We start from the raw sequence: 17,582 nt of genomic DNA on the forward strand, positions 1-17,582 counted from the left end.
CCTTCACAGCTGATAAAACAATGACCATCTTTACAGGTTGTCAAACAATGAGAATTTCCTGTGTTCCAACTTCTGTTTGGTGTCTCTTGCCCTGTCACTGCACCTCTGAGAAGTGTCTGGCTTTGTTCTCTCTATATCTTTCCATTACATAACTGAAGACTGTGATAAGATCTCCCTTTGCCTTCTCTGAACAACCCCAGCTCTCCCAGCCTGTCCTGTCACATTGCCCCAGTCCCTCGATCATCTTGGTGGCCTTCTGCTGCTCTCATTCCAGTATGCCACTGTTCTTGTCCTGGGATTCCCAAAACTGGACACAGATGTGAGTGGCCTCACAAGTGCTGAATAAAGCGGTAGGACCACTGATGCTGCAGGCCATGCTCTTGCTAATGTAGCACAGTATCCAGCTAGTCTTTTCTGCTGCAAGGGCACATTGTAGGCTCAGGTTCAGCTTGCTGTCTAGCAGGATCTCTAAACAGGGCCTTTTGGCAGAGCTGCTTCCCAGCCAGCTGACTCAGCCTCTCCTGTTGCATGGCGTTATTCCTCCAAGGGGCAAGACTTTGCATTTGCCTTTTTGAACTTCATGAGGTTCCTGCAGGCCCGTTTATCCAGCCTGGTGAGGTCCCTCTGAACTGCAGCGCTGCCCTCCAGCATGTTGACCAATTTCCCCTGATTTGCTGTCATCTGTGAGCTTGCTGAGGGAGTGGGCTATCCCACTTCTCAAGTGTTTAATGAAGATGGTAAGCAGTATTTGCTCAGTATCAATCCCTAATGGATGCCAAAGCCTGCCAGCTGGACTTTGTACCTCTGATCAGAACACACTGAGCCTGATGGTCTAACCAGTTTTCCACACACCTCATTGTCCATCCCAGGTCTGCAGCGAGCTGAGATACTCTAGGATTTTCTCCCAGACAATCACAGAAGAATCTGGCTATAAGAAGGGAATTGCAGGAAAAGGTTTCAGGCCACACTCATGCTCTTGAGTGGCTACCAGCATGATTTCATATCGAAAATCCATTGTTCCCAGGCTCGATCTGTGCCAACCCCCTCCAGAACTGAAAGCCTGGAGCAGATGAAACCAAGGCTCCTGGCCAGGAAATAACCTAGGTCTAAAGCAATTTAATTATAATCAACTGATTGCAGCGCTGGGTGAATGCACTATACTGCTTCTGGATCTAAGCAAGTATGCCTGCATGGTGCCGTACTTTGTGACCTCCAGACCTGTCAGCACCAGCTCAGGAATCGCTGCCTGTCTAAACCCCCTTTCCATTGCACAGCACAGACATGCTCTTCTTGGACTACTGACTGCTGTGGTCTGTTAAGCTGAGGGGTTTTTGTGCATCCTGAAGGGCTCGCCAGGTACACCACTAACTGCACCATGTCAAACTGACAAGTTTTGCCCAAATTATGAGAGAATTAGATCTTGGTTTGATTTAGGATCTGAGTTGTCCCATGGTCAACATTAATCTAAGGAGTTTGTTAAACAAATCCCCTGTGAGGGTGGGAAGTTGTTAATCTGCTGTCTCTGAACATTGCTTTCTGCAGATATTCCCACATTTTCAGAGGAATTTAAAACAGAAAATTCAGTATATGTGTGCCTCAAAGATTATATGTTTTTGTATCAACATCTGTGGAAAGAGGAAACTTATATGTCTTTTCAGAGGTGGATCCCAGCTGCAAAGTTCCCTAGTTAAGTTACCACTGTGTTTCTCAAAGCAGCTAATATGTTTAAGTGAAATTAAAGGACCTGTCTCACTTTTTCTAGTCAGCTATGCTTGTTTTTCACTTGCTATATGTTGACAGGCATGTAAATATGAAAGGGGTCTACTAACACACAAACAAGGGCTGTGCAACACACTGAAACCTAATTAAGTGTACTCTTTTCATAGACTTGTCAAAAATCAATCAGTTCATGTCTTCAAAACAATTTGCATGACAATGATCTTCCACTGCTATTGTCCCATGCCAGAATTTTTTTGATCATCTGAATCACTGCACAGCAGCAGCTATAGGAGTCCTTTTTCATTAATTAAATAGGTTTTATACCCTGTAGTTCAATTTATTTGACAAGCACTTTCAGTGAAATACCGAGAGTATAATCTCTCTTGAGCAGTCATCTTTTTTTTTTTTTTTTTTTTTTTTTAAATGAGAATTTACAGCACAGGTGGTCTTCTCAGGTAACATCTAGCACATGAAAGCTTTTCTGTGATTTTTGTTGCTTATTTTCCACTCATAAATATAGGCAGATATGCTCCTTCGTGAATTGATTTACTATTCATACATAGTTAAAATTATGTACATCTCTGAAATACAAATGTAATTCTTACATCACCAGATATTGCACTCTTTCAGAAAAATTATTTATATTTAACTGACTGCCATTCTCTTTGTCAAATACTTTCTCCCTCTTTTACTCTCATAAAATATGCTGTATACAATACATGTAGTGTCTGCATTTTAGCTGTAACAGTGGAATGCTCTAAGCACTTTAGTAACCGCAATGTCTTGCGCAGGAGGTTGGACAGCTGCAATATGTGTTTATAAACACATATGCAACATCAAGCCCTATAGCAATTACTACTAGGTGATTGCTAGGAGTATTATACATAGAATATCTATCATATCATTCTCCAAATACGCAGAACATGTAGAAGGAATCACTGTGGTTTCCCTACTTTTCAAAAGCTTTACTCTATGGCTGACTTCAGTAGTGCTGCTCATGGGACAGCCTTGACTGAACAAGGCCGGTGACTTCTTCCTCAAATGCCAAATTCACCTCTAAGGTCATGTTATTGATTGACTTTTTCTTAAGGGAAAATACGGGTCACTTTGAAGATGGTGTTGGTCTGTTTTGTAAGGCCTTTCTGCTGGACACAAGGACTTGCCCCCATCTACAAGGAAGGGTATGTGTCAGGAAGACATGTGTCTCACTCCCAGCTAAAAACTTCCATCCATGGCAGAGACCATCCCTCTCTGGTCACAGCCTCTGTGCAGTGTCTTGTCTCCTGCCACGGGGGAAAAGAAGAACAGGAAACTGTGGTGGTTTATTTCTTCCAACCATGACTCCGCCATGGGACTGGGCTGCTGCCAGTTCAGCTATGGAGAAACTGGGCTGAGGTGGAGGATAAACATGTGCCCCACCAATCATCCCTTTGCAGATGCTGTCCTCATGATCCAGCTGCAAATGCAAGGTAAACAACAAGCAGGTCCACAAGGCTGAGGCTGTCCTTCTCATGAAGGGGTTGTCAGATGCGCTACCTCTTTTACCTTCCAAGGCTACCCTGGCATCCTGGAGCTGGATATCTTACATATTTATTAAAAAAATAATGATGCTTCTAACCAGGAACATGATGAAACGTCATAAGGATAAATCCATGTCCAGCTAGGACTTTCTCAGATGTATTGTTGACATTTTGAGTCTTCCCTTAAATACTCCTTAATCTAGCGTAAAAATGAAAGCACACATACTGGGAAGGTTGTACCCTACACCCCTCCTCAAAACTTGTGTCTGAATCCCTTGTAACCGCATTCCTTTTGATAACAAAGACTACCTTCAGTACAAGGGCATCCAAAATGGTCACTGGATATAGGATAATCTGTAGTTTCATTAATTCAAGAACATCTTAAATAATTTGTCTTTTCTATTGTTCTGTCTTCCTATATCATAGTTGCTCTTCTATTCTTTGGATTGTCTGTGGATGCAATTGCCATTATGTGATACTTCAGAAGAGTATTAGAAATTTATTCATTCCATTGTTATCAAGACACTTTGTCCTTTCAATTTGGAGTACTGGTGAAGGATGACATTCATCATCTTTATCATATGCCCGTGTCAGGGACCCAAGGTGTGTGTGGGGTGTGGATTAAGTTTTAGTATATCTTCAAACATTTTTGAAACACTGATTTTACCTCTCTGCTCCCTTACCATTATCAATCTCCTGCCCTGTGATATCCAGCAATAATGCCAGACTTGCCCAGCATAGACTGGTAGCCTGCACCAGTGATTGTTCTTCCCACTTTGCAACTGCAACTACAAGAGCAGCTTTTACAGTGCCTGTACATGTAGACTTTCAACCTTGACATCTGCTATCTGCTGCAGGGCATCCTTTTGGAGACTGGCCTTTTCAGCACACCCATGTACTTTCTCTGCCGTATTTAAAATATGGTATCTGACATAATTGTAAAGGGCTTTTGTTAAATGCCTTTCTTTGCCTGGGATCAGAAAGCCAGAAACCAATACAAACACTTCACTGCCCTTTCTCTACTTGTTTCATTTGATCTGTAGCATCTTCCTTCTGATTTAGTAGAGTTCAATTTTAAAAAGACGGTTTTGTGCTTCATCATTTGAAAGATGTGCAAAACTGTCCAAAGGATACTTAAACAAAAGTTTTTACATTCTATAGAGCTCCCTATCACATTGGGATCTATAGATAGCATTCATATATTATTGCAAGAGAGGCAGGATTAGATTTGCTAAACAAACTTGTCTTTATCATTGCTTTGATTTATTTCAGCCTTTGCTTCCATCAGATACTGATCATTGTGAGGAACTATGACTCCATTTTAATAAAAAAAACCATGATTTGACCACAGATACATCTGCTGCTACCTTGGCTCATGTAAAAATTAAACCAGAGCATCAGACTAATGTAATTTCTTTTGCTTCTGTCTGTTGTATATAATAACAGCAACTTCCTAAACTTTCCAGCTGTCCCTGTTCAGGATCTGTGTCTGTTTGCATAACACAGCCAGGTACCCCTAACTTACAGGTTTTTCTCATCTGACCAAGTCTCCCTATCAAGACGAGACTATAAATTCAGTGAGGTGTTGGCAATGGGCTCCATCCACTGCTGCATCCAGTCTGCGCTGGTATGGAGGTGCCTTGCTCGTCAGACCACTGGAGCCCTTGACTCCCAGAGTGATAAAAAGTAATTTCAGGGCTGGTCTCAACGCTTTTCCAGTTATGATGGATCTAATGTTCTGGCAGTATCCTGCCTGGCCCTCTGCTACAGTGTCTTGCATAAGCAAGCATACAGGCAATCCCCATCACATCCCTGGCATGGAAAGGCCATGGAGGGCTGCTGGTTTGAAATCTGCCTCATCTTCTGCACATTGACAGCTTCCGGGCTGTGACAAAACTTAGGAAACAACAGCAGAGTCAGAGTAGCGGCCTTACAATAGGAAGAACAAACCTGACCACTCTCCATTGCAAGCCTGAACACTGCATTTCCCGCACAGGGCACACCTGTATGGACCCATGCACCCACAGACACGAGGACTGCACACCACACACTACACAGGCTGAGGGGAAGTAAATCCAGTTCAGAAGCTGTGCTGTTCTGTCTCCACTGGGCCGTTTGACTCAGGCACAGTATGGCATTAACAGCTCATTATGGTTCTCAATCCACAAGTTCACTTATGGCCAGCTTGAAGCATGGGCAGAGAGTTTCCATTTCTGTGTCCCCATGGAAGCAGGCATATCCATGGTCACTGGAGGGTCATGCAAAGACAATTACAAACGCTCTGAAGGAAACTACACCAAGACTAAGTGATTACACAGAAAACATCTATTGGCAACCTCAGGACAATGAGCAAATGAAGGTTATTTGGAAGGAAGCAAATTGGGAGAATTTCTCATAATGATCCAAGTTCTGTATGGCCTTTTATTTTTCAGCTTTGTTTCCAGAGGAAGCAAAATCCAGAAAAAAAATCAATCTTTCAGTTCATAGATTAAATAATATCATGGATTAAAAACCCAAATTAGGTCAACTTTAGCTTTTTTTTATTTTATTTCTATCAGAAAATATGTAGAGCCATGAAAACTGCAGGAGTAAAGAAAGATTCAGGCATGTTGAGGTTCTCCCAGCTCCAAGGTTCCAGCTTACTAGTAGTAATATAAAAGCTCTCTGAAAAACATGCCGACTTTGGAGAATAACTTTGTGTCAGATCGTCTGTGGAACAAATCCAGGTACTGTTTAAGAAAAATAAATTCATATTTCAGCACTGTCATACACAGTGGAGTATGTTTCACTCACTAAAATACTACGTTACACCTCATGCATCCCATTTTCTTGGTGATCTACAAAGCGCTTTCCAGGAATATAAATCTTGAAACTGTATTCTTCCTTCCCCTCCACATTAGAAGATGCAATATTGACCTCATTAGTGACATGTAAAAGTTCAATGACTAGTTCAGGCACAGGCTTCTCACCAGTAAGTTCATCCAATTACAACTTTAAAAATGACTGTTGTTTTTAAATGATCACTAATGTTCCTTTCCCTTGAGGGTCTTGGAGGATCTTCTGGGGCATGAGGAAGCAAGAATGAACATGGAGGCACGTAGATACTGTAGTGTGCAAGAGCTTGCTGTGGTTACAGCAGTATCTCTTGGGCTCTTAGGAACTTCCATGCCCTTCATGAGGCTCCTCAGAGGACTATGACACCTAGGCCGATGGACATCCAGGGGCCATGGCAGTGCAGAAAGTTAAGTCCTGGGACCACATTAGACAGAAAGGCAATGGGACAAACAGGAGCTGGAACGGAGTAGGAGAACATTGCCCACTAGTGAATAGGAAAGTGCTTGAAGCCGCCTGGGGTAAGGAGATGTCATCTGTAACCAGGAAAGAAGGTGTCGACATCCATGCTTTTAAACTTATTTTATAATTATGATGAATAATCATATTAAGCCTACTTGCAAATCAGCCCTACCTCATCCATTACATGCATCTTGAGTTTCTACATTGCCAGTGCTGAGTGTGTGATAGATGTTCACCAACACGGGAACCCTCATGTCTCCCCACTGAGTGGGCAGGCAGATGGGCCACTGTTAGCAGCCCTCAAGGGCAGGCAGCATGCACTGCTCCTTACTCTCTCAAAAGTGGCGAGTCCTACTCAAGAAGATATGCCCCAACATCCTTGCCAAGGGGAACCTGGAGTTCATACACCATGTCCAAGTCCCAGGCTGGGGAAGATGCAACATGAAACAAGTGTGAGCAGGAAATTGTGGAAAGATGCACATGTTTTTCAACAACAAAAAATGCATTTGGCATTTTCCTATGTGAGATGCTACGTATTATTGCTGGCTGATTTGAGACATAGCTGGATCAAGCTGAAGGAGGGCTTAAGTAAGGAAACAATTTGGAAACAAGACTAGGTTTTTTTTTGCTTTATTTACTTGTCTCCTTCTTCATCTCTGAGTGAAAGCACCACGAATTGCTTAAACTTATAGGGCAGTATTCTCATCCTTGCAAGCACAACTAGCAATGAATTATCTGCTCAAAGGAATGCTTTGGTCTCTGAAGTAATACAATTTTTTCAAAAAGCTGTTTGGTGAGTACCAATAATATATACACTATATCTCTGGCAGGTGTAGTTAGGAGCACTAAATGCCTTCAACTCCAGACACAGTTCACAAAATGAGATTATATCCATGTTGTTCACTGTGTTTCAAAGAAATTACAGCAAATAGAGTCCAAATCAGCACATTGGCGATGTGCCCAAGAATGGCATGAAAATTAATCGAGTAAGCAGTAAAATAGCATCACAATAAGATTTCTGCATTTCTTGGCCTAATGCAGGTGGTGTTTCAAGTTTGGAACACTTACCAGCAGGTGCTGTGGCAGTTTTTGGTGCTGGAAGTAAGCTCCTGCGTGGAGTCACTGTGCTGCTCGATACCTGTGTTGTGCTCTTGCTGCTCCCCTTGGGGACATCTTTAGAAGGTGTAGATGCCTTAGGAGTGGTTTGCTCTTCATTTCCAAAGCTGGAACCTGCAGGAGACCAAAATTGCTCTAATTATAAGTTCATAAAAAATGTATGTGGACTGTGGCATACAGACTGAGCTTGTATCAGCAATTATAATCTACAAAGACATATCCTCATTGCAACTTGGGCTAAGTTACATGGACTTTTTCCAATACAAATGGTTATGTAGAAATAAGGAGTTACCAGCAATTTGCTTAAACACTAAGTCTTGGCAGCTGTTGGAGTCTGACTCCAAAAGGAACTTAACACCTGCTTTTGGGCTAGCTTCATAAAGGTATCTGCCTGCAAGGCTCATAAAGAAACCAAGAAATTTCTAAATATCTGGGTGGATGAGTTGTTTTTGGCTTTGTAGCTGCTACAGGAGCCGCCCTATGCGCTCACCCTAACACTTGGGAGTAGCTGGTTGTCAGAGTGAGGGGGGATAGCATGGCTCAGGGGTGCAAGGCACCGAATTGTCCTACCCAGGAGGGATTTCCCACAAACAGTCCCTCAGACCACACTCAGGCATTTGAATAATAAGATGAAAAACAAACAAACAAAAAATATTCTGCCTTAACTCTCACATCCACTTTAATCATATTCTTATAATGAATCTTAGGTTGCCAAGGTTTCTGGTTTATATTGACCTCTTTCAAAACCTCTAATGGGTTTGGTTTCCTCCTGCATTTGCCATCTAGGGAATAAGAACACCCTAGGCACCTTGTAGATATAAGGAAATCAATCTTTTCTTAACATTTGAAAAAGGTAAAGTTGAAGTGTCTTCTTTATCTATTGATAGAAAGCCTAAGAGGAGCAAAAGATTACAGCACATCTAGACTTGAACATTTGCAGAAGGATGAATATTTTATTTGAAAAAATAAGGGAGATAGTGGCAAGAAAGACATAGGACTTCAGAAAAGGGCTATAACTTTTTATTTTCATTATTTTAAAAAGGTACAATACAATACTATTTAGGTACTGCCTGCAGAAAATGATAACATTATTTTAATAATTGGCATGTCCAAGTTTCCAGTATTTTTAAGATGTAGACTTCTTAAATGTGTACAAGTAAAGGAGAGGGGTTTTTTTTTTTTCCTTTCTTACTGAAAATCCACTAGAAAAAAAGTGCAGTTTGGAAAAGAAAATCCTCTTTTCTGATAAAGGGAGAATATACCTTTTGGCTCTGACAAAACAGCTTTAAGTTTTGCTGTGTCTCTAAGGCTGCTTGTATTTAGGTCAATTTAAAGCACGTATCTGCAGTATACATGGACTTCTACAGACATATTTGACCTTTGTTCAAATAATAAGCAACATTAAAAATTCAAATGAAACAGTGTACTGTACTCTACACATGAACAGGAAAACCTGAAGCATTTGTCATCTTTACACTGCTGTGCACATAACAACCCCTCAGCACATCAGGTCACTGTTTTATATCCAAATGACACGGATTTTTTCACCCGTGTAACAAACATTTAAGATTATGCGCTGAATTACCTGCTGACAAAACACCGCTGACTTCAGTAAAGTCACATCAGCAGAATGTCGGGCCCAGCCTGGCCACGTCTCCTCTGCAGCTGTGCATGAGGTCATCTCTATCAGGTGCCAGGGGGATGTTACAGCACGTGTGCCCACCTCAGTCCATTTGCATCATGCTCCTGAAGTTACTCCTGATGTGGTGTTGGATCTGTGCTCACCCAGTCTGTTTGGGCAGCACCGCTTGCAGAAATTTTTCTTTCATCAGCTATTTGCTTAAAAGTTTCACTTGTAGAAACACTAACCTTGAAGAGGAAATTATTCCCATTATTTGCAGAGAAATGTCATTCAAGTGCTCCTTAATTGAAACCCTTTATCCTCTATTGTGAAATGTATTATATGGAGGATTTTTCAACTCACAAAACTGGCCGAAAGGAAGCAATTCCCGCGCTGAAGAATGAGGTGTCCAGGGGAGTTACATAACCTCTTATTAAAAAAAAAAAAGTTAAAAAGCTTTTCTAGGTATTGAAGATGAAGTGCCGACAGCTACAAACATTTTTACTGTCTAAAACACAGCATAAGAGGTCTGCTGATTACAGAAATGAGTGGATGGGAAACATGGACCCATCACGTCTCCTGAATCAGAAATGCCCGGTGCCTGGAGACAGCCTGCCGTGCACCCCATGTGGCTGGACAAGCCCCTTCAGGAGAAAAAAAGTGATGAAAAAAAATATTCAGCTTTTGATCTTTTAATAAGAAATGGACTCGGGGAGACAAGCTGCATCTCTGCGGCACTGGGTGTCTGTGGGAAGCTGTTGGGGGGCTGCAGGGGGGGTGAGGAGAGGCCGGGGCTGCCCCGTGCCAGACACAGTCAGCTCCAGCCAGCTCCAGCAGGCTCCTAGGGACCCACCTTGGGTCACAGCTGGGACCATCCACCAGCTGGAGGCACCTCTGGGAAAAAGGCTGCCCTGCAGTGAGGAGTGAGGAAAATACTGGGAGAGCAGCCCTGCGAGCACCAGGGTCAGAAAAGAAGGACAGGGAGGAGATGTTCCCCGCAGCCCCTGGAGAAGACCATGTTGAAGCAGGTATTTCCCTGCATCTTGTGGAGAGGACAAGAGCAGATATCCACGCTGCAGCCTGTCGAGGACCCCACACTGGAGCAGGTGGACATGCCCAGAAGGAACCTGCAGCCTGTGGAGAGCCCTTGCAGGAGCAGGCTCCTGGCAAGAGCTGTCATCCCTGGAGAGAAGCCCATGCAGGAGCAAGTTTATCCTGAGGGACTGCAGCCCATGGTAAAGACCCACGCTGGAGCAGGGGAAAAGTGTGAGGAGGAAGAAGTGACAGAGAGGAACTATTATGGACTGACCGCAACCCCCATTCCCCATTTGCCCTGCGCTGCTCGGTGGGGAGGTGGGATGCTGGAGGTAGACGGGTTGGGAAGAAAGAAGTGAAGTTGAGCCTGGGAAAAAGGAGTGGGGGAGAAGCCGTTTTAGTTTTTTTGTCTTTGTTTCTAACCATTCATTTTAATTGGAAATACATTAAATAATTTTCCCCAAGTCAAGTCTGTTTTGCCTGTGACAGTAATTGGTAAGTGATCTCCCTGTCTTTATCTCTGCACATGAGCTTTTTCATCTTGTTTTCTTCCACGTCCTGTTGAGGAGGGGTAGTGAGAGAGAAGTTGGGTGGGAGTCTGGCACCCAGCCAGGGTCAACTCACCACAATAGCAATATCAGTATATCCAGGATTTGCTGAGATAAGGTCAATATTTAACATAAGAGACAATGTCTCCTACTTTACTGTTCACTCAGAGATGGAGCTTGGAAAGACACATGTATGTATAATATGCCCCCAAAAGCAAATGTTTGCTACTTCCATGGATATCGCTAGGACAGCTGCCCCAGGAGCATGGCGAGGTGAGCTGCACCTTGCTATACATGGTGCTGGATTCCACTTTTCAAATATCATTCAAAGAAGAAATGAAATTTAAGATCCAGGAAAATGCATATTCCTTGTGATCTAAGAGGAAAATAAAGGTTTTAATTTGCTCGGAGGAATTTACCTCTTGAAGGAAAATCAGAAGGATTATTCATCAGATGGTACTTCTCAGTCTATCATGAGATAATGCCTTCCACTATTACCTGCAGCGGGTGAGTCAGTAGCATCTGCCCTCCCAGAATACCAGTTCTTATTTTTCAGTAAAAGCCTGTACAGAAACACCAGATGTGCAGTGTGTGAACAGTTTCCAGGTGATCACATCCTCTGTTGTATTGTACCTCTTCCCTCCTACTCTTCTACTTTTGCATTTTATCTAAACCAGAGGAGACTCCTTGCTTGCCTTTGAAGCACCTGGCAAGTCATTTGGGTGCTCCTACATAAAACGCCCTGTATTTTTGCAGAGTCTGTGCTCTACAAGGAGCAACACTGCTGACTTTGCAGTAGAGTATTTAGCAGATTATTAACGATCCACTGGAGCTAAAGGCCTTTAGCCTCACTTTTATCATCTCCTCACTATGAGCTCCAAGGAATCCTACTCTTCTGCTTCTAAAAAAAATACAGGGAAGAAGAAAAGGTGTTTGCAGACTTGCAAGTACTTTGGAGAGTCCCATCTGCACCCACTCATCCCCTACACTGTTACACCAGTAAAGACATGCAGAAGTCAGGGCTGGCAACATATTGTAGGCTGTGTGTTCAAAGAAAACCATGACCAAAATCCCTCTGGCTCCCGGATGGCTTGAGTCACCCTCTCCATATCTGCCACCACCCTCTTCATCGTGTCACCTTGGCCTGCAGCAGCTTGCTTCAGGGGCTCCTTGCCCTCAGAAGAGGAAAGCTCTCTTGTATGTGTCACTAGGCATTTGTGTCTCTTGTAAGTGTTCCTTTTCTGGAATTATTTACAAAATTTACAGAGGCATGGAAATATGGCATGATATTACATAGAACTGCAAAACCAGCAGGAGCACGTGTGTGTGGGAATTCTATGTTTGACAAGAAATTAAGTCATGTTTTATGGACAAGTCTTCCTCTGAGAGGAGACAGCAATAGGAAGCGTTCTGGAGCTGCATTCTGGAGCCCCACAACCACAGCTTTCCCTGCCTGCACTCGAGGGCAATAACGTCTCCTTCTGTTAGAGAGCTTGGGTCTGACAAACACCTACGGGTCTCTGTTTTGCTGAGAAACAGACCCCAAAAGAGTATTAAAGCACGAGTGCAGCTGCTTCTGCAGCTCTCTGTCTTGTGGGCTGTTACGTGAAGCCTATCGAAACGGAGTGAGTTTCCAGCTCTTCACGGCAGGTCAAGCATCTGCTGCGCTGGCAGCGGGCTTGGAGCTGTAATCACACCCGAGACACTGGGAACGTGCTGGCATCATGAATGTTCACTGAAGCACAAACATTTACCCAAGGTAATAGCAAGCTCTTTCCATCTTAAAGATCCTTAGACACTACTTGACGCCAAGCTTAATGACAACAAAGGTATGTTTAGTTGTTGCAGCAGCGAGCCCACTTGGCATTTCTAAAGCACTTTCCAGACTCAGAACTCAATGAGCTTTACGAATAAGGAAGCAGTTGAGCTGCTCTCCAAACTCACACAGCAAGGGAATAGCAGAGACAGACTGAGAAAGCGAGCAGGAAAACCTGATGATGAATGAAGCTGGAATGACTTTTTTCATCTGTGAAACATTGGAATGTATTATTCCTCCGGGTTTTACTAGGCTGCACTTCTGTGTCCCAGTTCTCAAGCACAAATACAAGCACAAAATGAAAAAAATCACTGCCATGGGTAATGATCTGATAAGGAAAATACTTAAACTACTGTAAATAATCAGGTGATGTTTAAAACAAAAACTCTTAAGACACAATTTTCACTACATGGGAACATTTGTCCATCCTTCAATTAATGTCCACTCTTTATTTCTGATTTTTACCTGTAAAGTGGTAAGTAATTTTTATAGATTGATAACAAGATATGCAGCTTGTCAGCTGAGCTTTTTATTTCACTAGTTTAAGGGCTACTCTTTTAAAGTTCAACACTGTATATTTCAAAGTAACATTTCACAGTGTAATTATCAAGAGACACAATTGAATGTACAGCTCTGTAGCTCAACCTGAAACAATGCTATTGACCAAGCAGTGCAGTGTGATCGTTAGTCCTGAGGAGTTACCATGCTATTATGATGTTATATGATAGTAGATGAGATTACTAGCCAACTAATTTGTTTTCTGGCTTTGCGGAAAGCCAGTGCCTGGTATTTCCTGATACACAAGGCCAAATGTGCAATAGATCAGGAGGGACAAGCTGGTGACAGGTTTCTTTTCTGTCCAGAACAGGAAGAGGCATAAGGACTGATGTCCACACAGTGCTTAAACCTAGCTTACTTACCTCTAAGTATTTTTTCCCATTGCATTTTTTTTACCTCAGACGAAGGTGTTTGAGCAACAATCCTCCTTAACATTTATTTTAGTGGAAGTTTGTGCATTCCCACGTGCCTTTAGAAAAGCTGATTTTAGCATTCAAGACTAAAACCTGAATTTTGAATATTCAGCTTAGTAACTGCCACCAAAATAAGGAGTCAAATCTGTAGCACCTGTCAGTACCGGAGCCCGCTCTCTGAGCTTCAGATGGCTTTAGGTCCCTGCACTGCAGACAGCTACCTCTGAGACAGCTTGTTTATAACCAGGGAGGGAATTTGGTGCCAGAATTGATGATTTATGACAGCTATGTGATTACTTCATGGCTCTTGTACACTACCAGTTACATCTGTAAGAGACTGCTGCACGTCCATCCTTCTCCCCATGCCCTCCAGTCCTAAAGCCAAGCACCTTTCTCCCATAACATCTCCTGTTGGATGGTTTTGGCCCCTCAGATTGGACCATACAGATAGCTGTTGGGGCACCTGAAGGGTGGGAAGCTTGCAAAGCCATCCATCACTTGAAGAGCTGCAAAAGCACTTCTGTGCCGGTGCGCTGGCAGGCTCCTCCACCTCCAGCTGCTGGTGATGGTTCCTGCAGCCAGAGGCTGGATCCTGCACTTCCAGCTGATCCAGGTATGCAAAACACAGAGGTGGTGTTTCTGGCAGGGCAAAGGGAAGTATCACCCCTTCGGGCATGCTTTCCTAACTCAAATGGCAGTTGCACTGCCAGGGCAGCACTGGCAACCCTACTCACTGCAGGACGCCCTCGCAGGCATGACCTTTAGCTGAGACGTGGTCTGTCAGGCTGTATCTATGCTGCTAAATAAAAGCAGGCCAAGTGGGGTAGGCTGGATCACCCTGACACTGCTCAGGCTAACTGTAGCAGCTTTTCTTGAGAGAGTTAGAGCAGACCAAACCACAGCCACAATGTGGAGAACAGTGCGAGGGATGAAGAGACTGGGCTTAGCCTGGCTCCCAGGCTCTCCCCTGTTCACCAGCACGGCTGGACCTGCAGCCAAGCAGCATCCATCGAGCTGGGCTGTGTGTGCTCCCAGCCCGTGGCAAAGGAGGTCGTTCAGCTTAGCCTCACCCGCAGCAAAGCAGATTCGAGAGAAGTGGAGATGTTTTGCCTCACCAAGTGAACTTCCTTTACATATTTTACTGTTTGTGATGACTCAGAGGTTTTGAAATCTAGATTAATTTTTGTGACACAGACCCACCTTCAGTGTCCTTCATACATAATAGATAGTAGAAATACAGCCTTCTGCTGATGCACCTCCTTGTATCAATACTAACATTCATTTCATCTCACCACTTAAAATACATGCTTTAGGATCCAGCTAAATGGATTTCTTACTTGAGTGGAATTACGTGCTGCTCCCTGCTGAAGTGTTACGAGCCTCATTGGGCAAGGTGAAAATTTCACCACAAAGTAAAATTTCTCTATGTGTTAGTGGGAGTTGCAGACAACTTGCTGACTGTGCCACACTTTGGATCACATAATGCATTTTATCTGGGCTCTTGTGAAATCTTACAACTCTACCAGGCAAGATGAGCATTTCATTATGTAATAAAATTTCACTGTATGGTGGTGGTAGCTTTGCCTACCACTGGCAGATTGTACAGCTGCTTGGCTAGCTGAGCTCGTTTGTACAGCTGGCTAATTAAAGCCCCACAGGGTACAGAGTGAAGACAGCATAGTATTTTGCTGATCAATCATAATGTTTGTCAGAAAGGATAACATAAGTTTATTGGAATCTTGCCAAATACACCTGGACTGTTCAGACATTTCAAAATGGGCCTGAGACATCACTGCGTAAGCACCTTCTGAAAGGGCCATCTCCTGGCACAACTTGGAGCTGAACTGTCAGAAGTTATTCATGACTAACTCTTCCCAGAAAACTTTCCTCATTCAGTGTTCAACTCTGATCACAGTGACAAGAAACATCCCATGTCACGAATATCCTGCTGAAGTGTCTCGTGCGGTACCCTGAAGACCTGAGGCAATAGGACTACCTACCAAGGATATATTGCTTCTCTAAGTGAGAAGCGAGAAACATATCTGCTGTAAGCTTCTCCTAGACATACAGATTAAGATTTCTAACAGATCGGATCAGAGTAACCTGATCTTATTGTATAATTACTGAAGCCTATCAATGAGTTGTAGGAAGGGCTGGTTCTTAACACCTGAGGTACACTTGAAGGCAGGCAAGTACTGACAGTGCTTTTGGAAGCTCTACTTGCTGACACAAATTAAGAAGAACATATTACATATCTATTGGGTTTACGTGGCAAGGTTTTGGTAGCGGGGGAGGCTGCAGGGTTGGCTTCTGTGAGAAGTTGCTAGAAGCTTTCCCTCTGTCTGATAGAGCCAATGCCAGCTGGCTCCAAGACAGACCCACCGCTGGCCAAGGCTGAGCCCATCAGTGCCTCTGTGATGACATATATAAGAAGGAAAAAAAACAAGTTAGAGGGAGCTTTTGCAGCCAGAGAGAGGAGTGAGAAGATGTGAGAAACTCTGCAGACACCAAGGTCAGTGCAGAAGGAGGGGGAGGAGGCGCTCCAGACACCAGAGCAGAGATTCCACCTGCAGCCCATGGAGGACCCCACGCTGGAGCAGGTGGAGGCACCTGAAGGAGGCTGTGTCCCTGTGTGAAGCCTGCGCTGGAGCAGGCTCCTGGCAGGACCTGTGGCCCCATGGAGAGAGGAGCCCACACCAGAGCAGGTTTGCTGGCAGGACTTGTGACCCCATGGGGGACCCACGCTGGAGCAGTCTGTTCCTGAAGGACTGCACCCTGTGGAAGGGACCCACGCTGGAGCAGTTTGTGAAGGACTGTAGCCCGTGGGAAGGACTGACGTCGGAGATGTTGGTGGAGGACTGTCTCCCGTGGGAGACACCCCAGGCTGGAGCAGGGGCAGAGTGTGAGGAGTCCTCCCCCTGAGGAGGAAGGAGCAGCAGAGACAACGTGTGATGAACTGACCACAACCCCCATTCCCCGTCCCCCTATGTCGCTGTGGGAGGAGGAGGTTGAAGCCGGGAGTGAAGTTGAGCCCAGGAAGAAGGGAGGGGTGGGGGGAGGTGTTTTAAGATTTGGCTTTATTTCTCATTCCTCTACTCTGTTTTGCTTGGTAATAAATTAGTTGAATTCTTCTCTAAGTTCAGTCTGTTTTGCCGATGATTATAACTGGTGAGTGATCTCTCCCTGTCCTTATCTCAACCCACAAGCTTTTTGTTATACCTTTTCTCCCCTGTTTAGTGAAGGAGGGGGAGTGATAGAGCAGCTCTGGTGGGCACCTGGCTTCCAGCCAGGGTCAACCCACCACACATGTCAGTTAAACATTTAAATTCCTCTGAGCAGGTTCAATTTAGGATACAAAATAAGTAGCTATATCCAAGCAACAGATTGTTTTAAAAATCTCATGTTCAGTAAATTTACTGCAATGAGCTGTTATTGAAGGCTAAATTTGTAAGAAGTACTGTGTTTGATAACAGTGAGGGCAACTGAAGTGTTGTCTTCAATGCAAGCCAAGTTTGACTTAGGATGAGTGCTTTAGGGAAAACATACTATACTAAGCAAAAAGCACATGTAGTAAATCAGGAACATGATTTTTCTTCAGGTATTTGTCTGGCAGAGAGTCATACACTGTCTTACAGAGGAGATGGATGAATACAGGTCCAATGGCCACTTCTCCCCCCTGTTGCCCAGCAGAGTAGTCCTCCACACCATAATAATTCCCAGGCACTGTAGAGCTGTCAAAGTAACACCAAGCATTGACAGCATTTTTGCCAAGGACACATCCACCTTCCAACGTCCTCAGCTGTCAGAATGGCCCCTGGGATTACCAGTGGTTGCCCAAAAGTTAGAACTACCAGAAAGAAGATACAGATAACATCCCTTTTCTACTAGCACTAATGCATTAATGGCATGTATCAACCTACTTAGGGGGGAATTTTCCTGGGT

At 43.9% G+C, this 17,582-nt stretch overlaps 1 protein-coding gene across 4 annotated transcripts in view; it reads right to left on the minus strand.

Annotated features, from left to right (window-relative positions):
- The window catches only part of MTUS2 (microtubule associated scaffold protein 2), a 324,919-nt gene that overhangs the window by 75,617 nt on the left and 231,720 nt on the right, over positions 1 to 17,582 (minus strand). For all 4 annotated transcript variants that reach the window (XM_054812918.1, XM_054812935.1, XM_054812912.1 and 1 more), the window contains one exon: positions 7,602 to 7,763. In XM_054812918.1, the coding sequence (XP_054668893.1) occupies positions 7,602 to 7,763 (162 nt within the window). The remainder of the gene's footprint in view (positions 1 to 7,601; positions 7,764 to 17,582) is intronic.

This window comes from Grus americana, chromosome 1 (genome assembly GCF_028858705.1).
Source record: "Grus americana isolate bGruAme1 chromosome 1, bGruAme1.mat, whole genome shotgun sequence".
NCBI classification, from domain to species: Eukaryota; Metazoa; Chordata; class Aves; order Gruiformes; family Gruidae; genus Grus; species Grus americana.